The 10,779-nt window shown below is 34.8% G+C and overlaps 2 protein-coding genes across 6 annotated transcripts in view; one reads left to right on the plus strand and one right to left on the minus strand.

Moving 5' to 3' along the window:
- The window catches only part of LOC117121921 (septin-2-like), a 16,973-nt gene extending 11,189 nt beyond the window's left edge, over window positions 1–5,784 (plus strand). For all 4 annotated transcript variants that reach the window (XM_033267320.1, XM_033267322.1, XM_033267321.1 and 1 more), the window contains 6 exons: window positions 217–351; window positions 1,362–1,479; window positions 1,757–1,855; window positions 4,050–4,198; window positions 4,727–4,834; window positions 5,217–5,784. In XM_033267320.1, the coding sequence (XP_033123211.1) occupies window positions 217–351; window positions 1,362–1,479; window positions 1,757–1,855; window positions 4,050–4,198; window positions 4,727–4,834; window positions 5,217–5,394 (787 nt within the window). In that variant the 3' untranslated portion in view covers window positions 5,395–5,784. The remainder of the gene's footprint in view (window positions 1–216; window positions 352–1,361; window positions 1,480–1,756; window positions 1,856–4,049; window positions 4,199–4,726; window positions 4,835–5,216) is intronic.
- Window positions 5,785–6,285: 501 nt separating this feature from the next.
- Window positions 6,286–10,779, minus strand: part of LOC117121920 (peroxisomal acyl-coenzyme A oxidase 3-like) — an 11,226-nt gene continuing 6,732 nt past the window's right edge. Inside the window, exons 7-15 of one of the 2 annotated variants that reach the window (XM_033267317.1) lie at window positions 10,559–10,741; window positions 10,280–10,402; window positions 9,990–10,110; window positions 8,930–9,052; window positions 8,715–8,825; window positions 8,349–8,503; window positions 7,991–8,126; window positions 7,716–7,870; window positions 6,286–7,275 (exon numbers count right to left, since the gene is read on the minus strand). In XM_033267317.1, coding sequence (XP_033123208.1) covers window positions 7,156–7,275; window positions 7,716–7,870; window positions 7,991–8,126; window positions 8,349–8,503; window positions 8,715–8,825; window positions 8,930–9,052; window positions 9,990–10,110; window positions 10,280–10,402; window positions 10,559–10,741 — 1,227 coding nt within the window. In that variant the 3' untranslated portion in view covers window positions 6,286–7,155. The remainder of the gene's footprint in view (window positions 7,276–7,715; window positions 7,871–7,990; window positions 8,127–8,348; window positions 8,504–8,714; window positions 8,826–8,929; window positions 9,053–9,989; window positions 10,111–10,279; window positions 10,403–10,558; window positions 10,742–10,779) is intronic. The other variant, XM_033267318.1, reaches the window with a different exon arrangement.

The following is a 10,779-nucleotide window of genomic DNA, read 5'->3' on the forward strand; positions in this document are numbered from 1 at the left end:
GGTTTAGGAACACACGGATACACATTGCTTACCAGAATGTTTGTAGGCCTATATATGCGAGACTTTTTTTGGAAGAGAAACAGTTATTATGTTACCTGGGCAAGTTTCATTGTTATGCAAGTTTATCAACACTTGAAAGTGATATTAATTATTGAACGTTGAAACTCCAGAACCAACAGAGAAAGCTATAACAATGCGGACGTTTTATTATTACAGGTGGAAAGCGATAGTGAAATACGTTGACGACCAATTTAACCAATACTACAGAGACGAGAGTGGATTAAATAGGAAGAACATCATAGATAATAGAGTACACTGCTGTTTGTATTTCATATCGCCATACGGTCATGGGTAAGTGATTGATCATCATAATTATTCGGTCCACCTGCTTAAGTGTTGCTGCCATCTTGGCGCAGGGGCAGGCAACCCCACCAGGTACCCATTTAGGCCTATATTCATGGGTGGAGAGAAGCAACTTAGATTAAGTGCCTTAAGGACACAAGAAAAATGCATAGCGATGGATTGAAATCCGGCACCGAGGTTGGGAAACCAAACCAAACCGTTCCTGTTGCGCCAAACCGCTTCCGCATTATCATCATCATTTTAATAATAATTATTAATAATAACAGTACTTTAGTTACTATTATTATAGTATTATTATTATTAGTACCGGTATTATTATTTTTTTAACCACTAGGTCTACATAAACACATGATAGGCCTTTCAATTTGTTTTGCATCTGTTCTTCTTAAGTTGACTCGTTCGTATGTCCTATGGTTCTTCTCGGAATGAAGGGGATTTGACTTGGGATAATCTATAGTAAAGCTCTTAAATTCAGCGGGTGAATTTACTTCTCATTCGCATATCATTAATGCTTAACACATGCACACACTTAGCCTACTCGCTAATAAAACTGCCAATAGGCCTACTGCCTCTTTATAACTCGTTTTAAAAGTTAAAAGAGAACACATCAGTTGTGCATATCATCTGATGGTGTCTTTAGGATTGTAGGCCTACAGTATTCAAAGGAGGAAGGGTGAAACTGTCCGATAGTGGAAGGGCCACGGGTCCCAGTCAGTTGTCAAAAAGGAAGCCTGTACCACATAGAGAACCTTACAAGTTCTGGTTCAATGCACATGTAATTAGTTTTGGGGTTTGAATAGTTGTGGGTGTATTCTGGTTTATGCCTTCATTGCAGCCCATTCCACGCACCTTATCGCATAAACCCCTTTCAATGAACTTTCTATAGACTGTACATTTATTTATTAAATACAGTATCATGTAATAATCGGGTATCTATAAAGAGTTATTGAATTGACCAGGGGCCTAATAACATTTGATTTTGTTTTTTTTACATGTAGATTACGACCTATCGATGTGAAATTTATGAAAGAACTTCACAACAAAGTCAACATAGTACCTGTAATAGCCAAGGCAGATTGCCTTACGAAATCTGAAGTGAAAAATCTGAAATCCAAGGTTAGTTATGTCAAAGACTAATGCCAATGTGATTTTGCGGCCTACCTAACTGTCCGTTAAGCCACGGCCCTTGGATATACTTGCTAAAGTGTGGGACTTTAAACAGCGTAACCGTACAATGTGCTGTTTTCGGGACGTGTGCGTTATATAACACGTTCTTATTGGTCCGTTTTTAAGTTTAATTTGCAATCCAGAAAGGCCTACTGTCACATTAATTAATCATTTTGTATATCACTGCAGTCTTAATATATAAATGTGGATTTCTTTTTTTTTTCAGGTAATTGATGAAATAGAAGAAAACAATATTTCTATCTACCAATTTCCTGACTGCGAATCTGAAGATGAAGAATTTAAGCAGCAAAACATCGAACTCAAGGTATTAATTAACTTTAATCAAGGCTGAAATAGTCAAATTGTGTCGGGAAATTGGTTGAAATGTAATAGGCTACCATGAAGAGCTTTGAAAACATGACGTTGGCTGTTTGAAAATATAGGAATCTAGGCCTATAGCCTTATCGTATTTATTATGTTCTTAAACTAGGTCTTTCCAGGAAATTTCAAACAGGACCAGTGCATGGTATGTTATTATGATGCAACAACCTAAATCCCAGTCTTAATCGAAATTACCCCCTCATCCTAAATGTTATTGTGTTACGATTTCACAAGTGTTTACATGTGAAATAAATTTATTGTTATATGTAGGCCTATTCGATATTTACTTTGTGATCATCTTCAAATCATACTAAACAAATAGCTTATGTCAAATATAATAAATAGCAGAAGATAGAGTAGCTTACCAATGTAGTGGAACATCCGTTCGAAATGCATTGCGGGTACACGGAGAGCAATTTTACCCCTTCTGCGTCCGCGGCGGCGCTAATGAAGGCGCCGCTTAGGTTCGTTTGTTTCCTGTAGTTTCTCCACTACGGATGTTCCATCAATTTTAATGCAAATACGCGGAACAGCTCATTCTTCTGCTATATAAGTTGTTTGCTTAGGCTGTTTCCACTGCCAATATCTTTGACCTGATTATTCGCATGCACAGCGCATGCGTATGCCACACGCGTATCTGCGCTCCAAAGGAAACGGAAACTACAGCGCAGGTACGCGCGTGATGTGTACGCGGAAAGTACTGACCTACTTTACTTGTGTTTGGTTTTTTCAGTTTGTGCTTGATAACAACAGCTTACCAAATCATAATCCCGTATAGACAGACCTAAAACAATGTTAAATTATCTTGTAGGTCTATACATAATTAAAATCAATTATTCACATGTACAAAAAAAAACACCCTTATTTCTCATCGTTCCCTTCTGTGTATTGTCATTTACTTTTCTTCTTATCTAGGCAAAGATCTTTAATACTACTTTATGCAGATAAAAAGTATGGTTTTGCATGTAGATTGTAATACCATGGAAATACTAATAGATATTTTAAGTCTGGTGTATGTTCAGTTTTGTTTTTGAGCCTAGCATCATAATATTGTTGCATGTTTCGCCAGTGATAACCGTGGAGTGTTTCTGCGTTTAGTTGTTATTTATCAATAGCATAATTTAAATTTGATTGGTAGAATATTTTATGAACTTTGCTGTCAACTGGGTTTTAAATAAATAACATTTAAAGCCCCATTCCCGGCAAAATTTCAGTTTTTAAGAAAAATCTAATTTTTGTATAATGTTATAAAGATTTATAAATATAATATGCAATTGCTAGTTTAACTGAATTTAGACATTCCTAAGAATGAAAAAAATGTAAAATAAGACTGAAATTTGATTTTTTTTTGTTCCACACAAAAAATAAATGCGGATGAATTTTTCATTTTGATTTTGCGATAGGTCGTGAGAAGAAATATCGTAGGCGCCGAAAACATTAGCCTATCCACCGCTGCTAGGCTAGGCCTAGCCTTACCTCGATTTAGGTTCTGTTATCACACATAAAAACGGCCGACATGATATTTTCCGTTGCTAGTATTGACACTTGTGAAATATAATATCTCATAGGAATTATTTCAAATTTGTTAAAAAACTGATTCTGACTGAGATTTTGACACTTAAACCATGGAGGAAATATTATTCCTCCATGCTTAAACAAACATATCTCAGCCTAACCGAACGACCGCATTGTGCGAGATGCGAAGTACAAAAACTAATCTCATTAGAGACGGCGCACTTTATTGACTGTATAAAGTATACATAAAAGCGAGAGTATTCCAGTGGATTCGATCTACAACCTCTGAATTTGCCTAGTAACGATGAATTCGTCCAGAAAATGGTAATATTTTATGAGAAATAGTCTGTATTTCTCTTTTTTTTTATTCTTTTGCGTTAAACTAAAATTCATGCCAATATTTTTCCATGATTTATAATAATTGGAGTAATGCAAATGAATATTTTCTTAAAAAAAAGTCAGTTTTTAGTGAAATTTTGCCGGGAATGGGGCTTAAAATTATTTTCTTACACTTTTTGACTACCGTACTGTTATTTTTCTGTTCTATCTTAAATAACGTATTTTGATATGACTTATAAGTTTTGCCAAAGCATTTTAATTTATTGTAATTGTTTTGTGTTCAGGAAAGTATTCCTTTTGCTGTGATTGGTAGTAATACTACAATCGACGTTAACGGTAAGAAGGTGCGGGGCCGATTGTATCCATGGGGCATCACGGAGGTTGAGAATCCAGCCCATTGTGATTTCGTCATGCTACGCAACATGTTGATTAGGTACAGCATTGTTTTCGACATTTTCTAAATAATATACAAACATGAATTAACAGGCACGGGAATGGGGCAGGGTAGGGGTGATTAGTTTTGTAGATATACAGAAATGTACTCTCCTCCATTCTGAAAAGTTTAGAATGACAACATATTTTACAAAATAAAATTACAAACTGTCAAGTTCCTCTGCGTTAATAAAGCAGTTTACAATAATTTCGGAATCTTAAAACATGTAAGCAGTACTACATATATTTGCTCCCGATTGAATCATTCCAAAAAGTATAAAAGCCTATAAAATATCGAGAGGTTCCAGTATTCAGTGTAAGTTTGATCTGTTCAAGGGGCCCCTCCAACTAATACAAGAACTCTTTAACTGAGGCTTCAGATAAGGACACCAACAACTTTTAATTAATGTTCTTTCATGATTATTTCAGTTATTGTATTATAAATTTGGAGAACGATTATTTTAAACTGAAGATACAAATCAATCCATATGAATTCCAGAAACATTATTAATTATTTCCTTATTTTTAGAACTCACATGCAAGATCTAAAGGAAGTTACCGGTGACGTACACTATGAAAATTATCGTTCGCAATGCATACAAACCGATAAATCGGCGCCAATGTCGAAACGCACAGGGTGAGTGGACATGTACATCAAAAGTAATACACTCAAATGTGACATATTGACGAATAGAATAATCAAACAAACGTGATTTTATGTTATAAAAATAGCTCAAATTACACTTATAGGATACGATATTTTTACTCGCATTGCATTGTTTTGCATTTTAATGTTACTGATGAATTATCCATATGCTAATATTGTATTCCACACACACGTAGGCCAGTTAGAGATTTCTCACTCCCAATATGCGAGGGCGTATCACTTGTGTCCGAGAGTGTTCTTTGAAAGATTTGGCTATGCAAATTAGCATTTATATATGCTATATATAATAAAACAACCATTATTAATTATTATTATCATCAGCATCATTATACTACAATATTATGTTTAATAGGAGAATGAAGAGGGAATCTGTGATATTAGAAGAGAACAACGAAAAGGACAGAATGCTGCTGGAGAAGGAGGCAGAGTTACAAAAGATGCAGGAGATGTTGAAGAAAATGCAAGAACAGATGGCGCAGCAGAACCAGAATCAGAACGCATCGACCACCAGTCAAGGCAACCTCATATAAGCCTCACACTCTCGGTATAATTTCTATTAAGTATCAGCATTAAGATTACGCCCTGAAAGTATGCCCGGTACAATGATGGATACACCATTTAGCTTATATCATTAACGCATTCAAAATATGTTTATAAAAAGCACATACTCTGTATAATGCTTATACAATAAACATAATATACAGTACTGTATATACTTTCATTAATCTACAGGTTATATGGCTAGACCTATGATATACTTTTTTAATAGTAGGTATATAGGCCTGTGTAATAGTTGATTGATATTCTGTAATTTTGCTTTACGGTAAAATTACGTAAAACCTAGGCCCACAACACACACTATCATAATATATATAAATATATGATATTCAAAATAGGTTATATGTATAGGCCTATGTATTTATTTAGGCCTTTGCATTATTTTTCGTTTGTAAATGACCACCAATGTTGAATAGTTGTATATCTTTATAATTTATATTTTATAGTAAGTATATAACTGTATGTTGAAATTATAAAATTTCATACTGTTATATAGCAATCAATAAGTTTAGATACACTGCATTATGATAATGTATCCCAATTTATATACACTACTGTACTTGGGGTATGGTTTAAACATACCTGAAATATATGAAGAAATTTATGGTGGCATTTACCATTGTGTTACATGTTGGTTGTTGTTTTAGCTTCTTTACTATTTGTTTACCTCTATCTTGTTTTTAATACTTTCTATTGCTAAATATATTCCACTTTGAATTTATATACATATATTGTCAATGCATGAGCAGAACATGTGTAGGTTGGTAAGGTTAGTCTGTTGACGCGTATCAAGTATATTAAATACGTGATACTGCTGCATTATGGGAAAGAAAACAAGAAACATATTAATGACAATTAAAAAATGACTTACATGAAATATATTTCGATTTGTAGCTGGTTTATTCATGTTACATGAAATTATATCTATACATTATTCCACTGTACATAACCTAAAGTCATGCTACAACACATCCTCATATTATATAATTAATTTGTCCATGTTTAGACAATATTCATAATTTAACAAAATAATATATATTGCTATTTAGAAAGTAATTACCTAATCATGGATAAAAAATATCTTTAAGAAGATTACAAATGGTTATACTGTCATCATCATCGTTCCGGTACTGTGCATAACCTCTATGAACAAACAGGGCCAGATTAAAGGGCTGTGGGGTTGGGTTCTGTAATTGCAAGTGGGCCTAAATACTCTCTGGCTAAAACATAAAACCAAATTTTCTGTGATTTTTTTCTGGGGTTCGGGGGGCTTATATTTTCCCATTGGGGACTGTGGCCTAGGGCTGGTGCCCCAAAAGCTCCTATGTTAATCTGGCTCTGTTAACAGAGTATACTTGCACCACACACTGTTATTGCAATTTATAATCATATTATATAGTAGGAAGCCTGTCACAAAATTGACACACATAATTAGGAATACAACAAAAAACATGACAAGCACATTTCAAAGCATGAAACAGTCTCTCCAATTTACTGTTAAATTAGTCAAGTATATAGCAATACTGAAATCATCTATAAACACAGGTTATACCTGTAAGGACTTTATAATTTATGGAAGCACATTTATGGGTAAAATTGCTCAGACATTTAAAATCATTTTGATGAGAAATCAATTTAATGACTGTACTGTCTAGTTGAATTGATTCACACTATCGTTTTTGGCTGTTTATAATGCGATGAAATTGCATTTACTGAAGTGAATATAAGTTTGATTACAACTTGGCTAGCGGTCTTGATCCTATCTTTGGTTTCTCAAGGAACTCTCTCCACCATGATGGTCTCTCCAGAGCCCCAGGACCTTGAATAAGTGCTCCATATAGGTTTTTATACACCTGTAATAAAAAGTATAAAGATAAAATGAGTATTTAATATTTCTGTAGTAGGTTAGCACACAACTATATTGAACAAATGCCAGAAAACTTGGATAATAACTTAATAATAACTGACGATTTAGTGGACACCATCTACACCCTATAATCATGACCATGGGTCAACATGCGCACAGTGGATACACCTTGTATGCACTGGCCTGGATCAACATGCGCAGTATATGCACCCTGTATGCACTGCCTCGGAACAACATGCTGAGTGCATACACCTGTACGCACTGGTTTGGAACAATAAGCACACAATGCGTACACATTTATGCACTGCCCTGGATCAACATGTACACTGGTTTGGAATGATAAGCACACAATGCGTACACATTTATGCACTGCCCTGGATCAACATGTACACAGTGTGTACACCCTGTAATTTACATACAATTTACCTCTCCATCAGACATGCCAATTGGAGAATTGAGAATGAAATCTGGTGGAGCAAACACGTCTACTAGAGCAACGGCATCTTGCTTTAGGTCAGCACACAGGGATAAGATGGTGGTCTGCACAAGCTTAGCAGGTTCACCACCACTGAAATACCCTCCTGAAAAAATATGTAATAAATACGGTTCGATGAATAAATAAATTAATGAATAAAGGAATGAATGAAAGAATACATGACTGACTAACAAATTGAATAAACAAAATTTGATGACACTTTTACCTTGGTATAAAGTTGCCATGTGCTTTTCTAAAGACCAGAGACCATACAAAGCACATAGCTTCTTCAGGACTATTGAGATGTCACTTGGCAGAGATGGATCATTACAGAAATCATAAAATACCTGAAGAGTCACATGCTGTGGAAATAAAGGAGGATACCTCATCAATACAGCTTGGGTGAGGCTTGGTGGTTAAGATGCCTGAATTCCAACCCCCAGGCATTTGCCGTGTAATTTCTCCCCTCCACCAATAACTGTCTGAGTAATCGGCAATAGTAAACTGGACAAATATCAAATGCTGTGTGGGTGAATGACATCACCTCATCATGTTCAATGAGGATCTCAAATCATTCAGCATACCTCAATGAAAGCTATTGCAAGTGACCGGCAGTAGTAAACCTGACTGTTATTACGTGCCGTGAAGCTGTCCTCTCCCTTTTTACTTTCCCTCATCAACTTATGTGCACTCTCCTTTGAAAGGTAAACAACAAGCCATTTGTAAGCATCCAAACAAGCTGAAAATGTGAAAAAAAGAATCTTTATTTTTAAAATAGAATTGATTTGTGAAATTAAAAATACAGAGTGAAGTATAGAGTGTGGGAGTACAAAGCAGAATACAGAGCAGAGAATGGATCATAGTGGATATGTGCAGTGGATATGAATTGAAGTACTATATTCCATTTTACTATTTAAAGAATTAAACAAAAATTATGAGATTCTTCTTACTTGCAGGATCTAACATTTCTTGTTCTGTGGTTGCGGTGAATTTTTGTTTAATTATAGCACCCATATCATTTAGGAAATTCATTGTCTTCAGTGGTGTTTGGACAACTTCTCCTGAAATATACAACATTCATTAATGAGAAAAATGATATTAATTTTACAGTAAACTGCTGATGATGTTAAATTCAATAGTATGTGCTCATTAATCCTGTTCCTACCGGTTTGAACTGCCTTCACCATCACCAACACGGCATTACTAGTTTGCTGTAGAAGAACGTTGTTGTCGCCCTCATAAGTACAATTGGGATCATTATCATCCCTCAGAACACCAAACCGATTTACTGTTGAAGAATTAAATTCAAATTCATCTTTATTGCAATCAAATAAAATATAGCATAAATGATTGGATAAATCTTTAAGTTCTTAAAAATTAATTAACATACACATTCAAAAGACATCAATAAGAACAATAAGAATAATGCATTTTAGTAGATATATCACACTGAAATCAATGCATATTAGTCAATACAAACTTGAAAACTCAATTTCTAATTTCATAATAAAAGAGTCTATACATGCCTATCAATCTGGTCTAAAGAGGATAGACCGAGTACAATGAAGTGTAGAGAATAGAATAAAGCAGGGCCGTAGCGTGGGGGGGGGGGGGGTTTGGGGGGGGGGGGGGGGGTTTCAACGAACTGCTCAAAATCTGGAGAAAGTTTAAAAACAAAAAAATTGATATTCGTATATATATTTACAATGTTCTCCAGAGAATCGGAGATCTTACAAGCCAAAGGGTCCACTTTAAACTGCAAATGAATCTCGCACAAATTAAGTCACGCTACGGGCCTGTAAAGTTGAAAGAATTGATTGTCAACATCTGCCAATGTGCTACCGTAACGTTCCATTATGATATGACATAGACTATACTCAAGCACATTAACTATTTAACTCAAGATTCATTTTTACCAATTTTGTTTTGTATTTTTTATGTTACTGTAAATTTCTCCCTAATCAGTTTTAACTGCCATGAGAATCTTGATTAGCCAATTGCTTTGTTAATTGTTATAATTGTTCTTTACTGCTATATTAATATCACCTACAACTCTGGAGCAATGAATAAATGATACAAGTCTACTTTATTCTTACATTGTAAAACAGGACACAAGATGCAAAATGTATAAAGATTAAAAACAGTTACAGCTTAATAGTAACAAATGGTTGAAGATACTATGGATTAAAACTAGTCACAAGTAACACCAGTTCATCAATGCATACCTGCAAGGTAGCCATGGCCGCCGCATGCCTCCCTGCATTCTTGTATGGCATCACGAGCCGTCCAACTAGCTAGAGGCTTAGTGGCACTGGATAGAGCATGCAGTTCTTTCCCCATATCAGCCTAGACAAAAAAATGAAACATACTGAAAACTGAAATACTTGTCACAAAAATTGCAACCATTCATTATAACCACTCCCTTTTTAATAATACATAAAGATAAAATACACAAAAACTTTTTTCTTGAAAACAATAGAGATAAAGGTTCAATAAATAAGTATTTCGTACATACCTGTGTAGCACTCTTGTTGCCCATAATGAGATTAACAGCAAATTCATTGAACGCTTTCCCTATAAAGGCAGACAACGAGCTTAGAGCATAGCAGGCTGCAATGTATGGAATCAGACGCCATTGCTGTTTAAAAAATAATTTTTTTTAAATCACATTTTACAACATTTTTTAATTTTTTTTTTTTATACAGTATTATAACAAAATAACAAATACTGTATGGTGCAACATAATTTAATAATCAATCGAATTAATACAGTAATAAATAATAGAGTACTTTACCTGCATTTGATATTCTATAACAGGTAACTCTTCTTTGTCATTTGGTCCAAATTGTTTACGTACAGCTGAGTAACGCACAGCTACTGTTAAAGCCAACTTAAGGTTAGTAACTGCCATCGATGTGATTCCAACACGACCCCCAGACAAGGCACCCAGAGATGCCCCAAACCGCTTGTTTGGATCCTAAAGGCAAGAATAGTTTAAATACTTTAAAATTTCAT

Source organism: Anneissia japonica, unplaced genomic scaffold (genome assembly GCF_011630105.1).
Source record: "Anneissia japonica isolate Jap-2015-1 unplaced genomic scaffold, ASM1163010v1 scaffold352_len1594369_cov220, whole genome shotgun sequence".
Lineage (NCBI taxonomy): Eukaryota > Metazoa > Echinodermata > Crinoidea > Comatulida > Comatulidae > Anneissia > Anneissia japonica.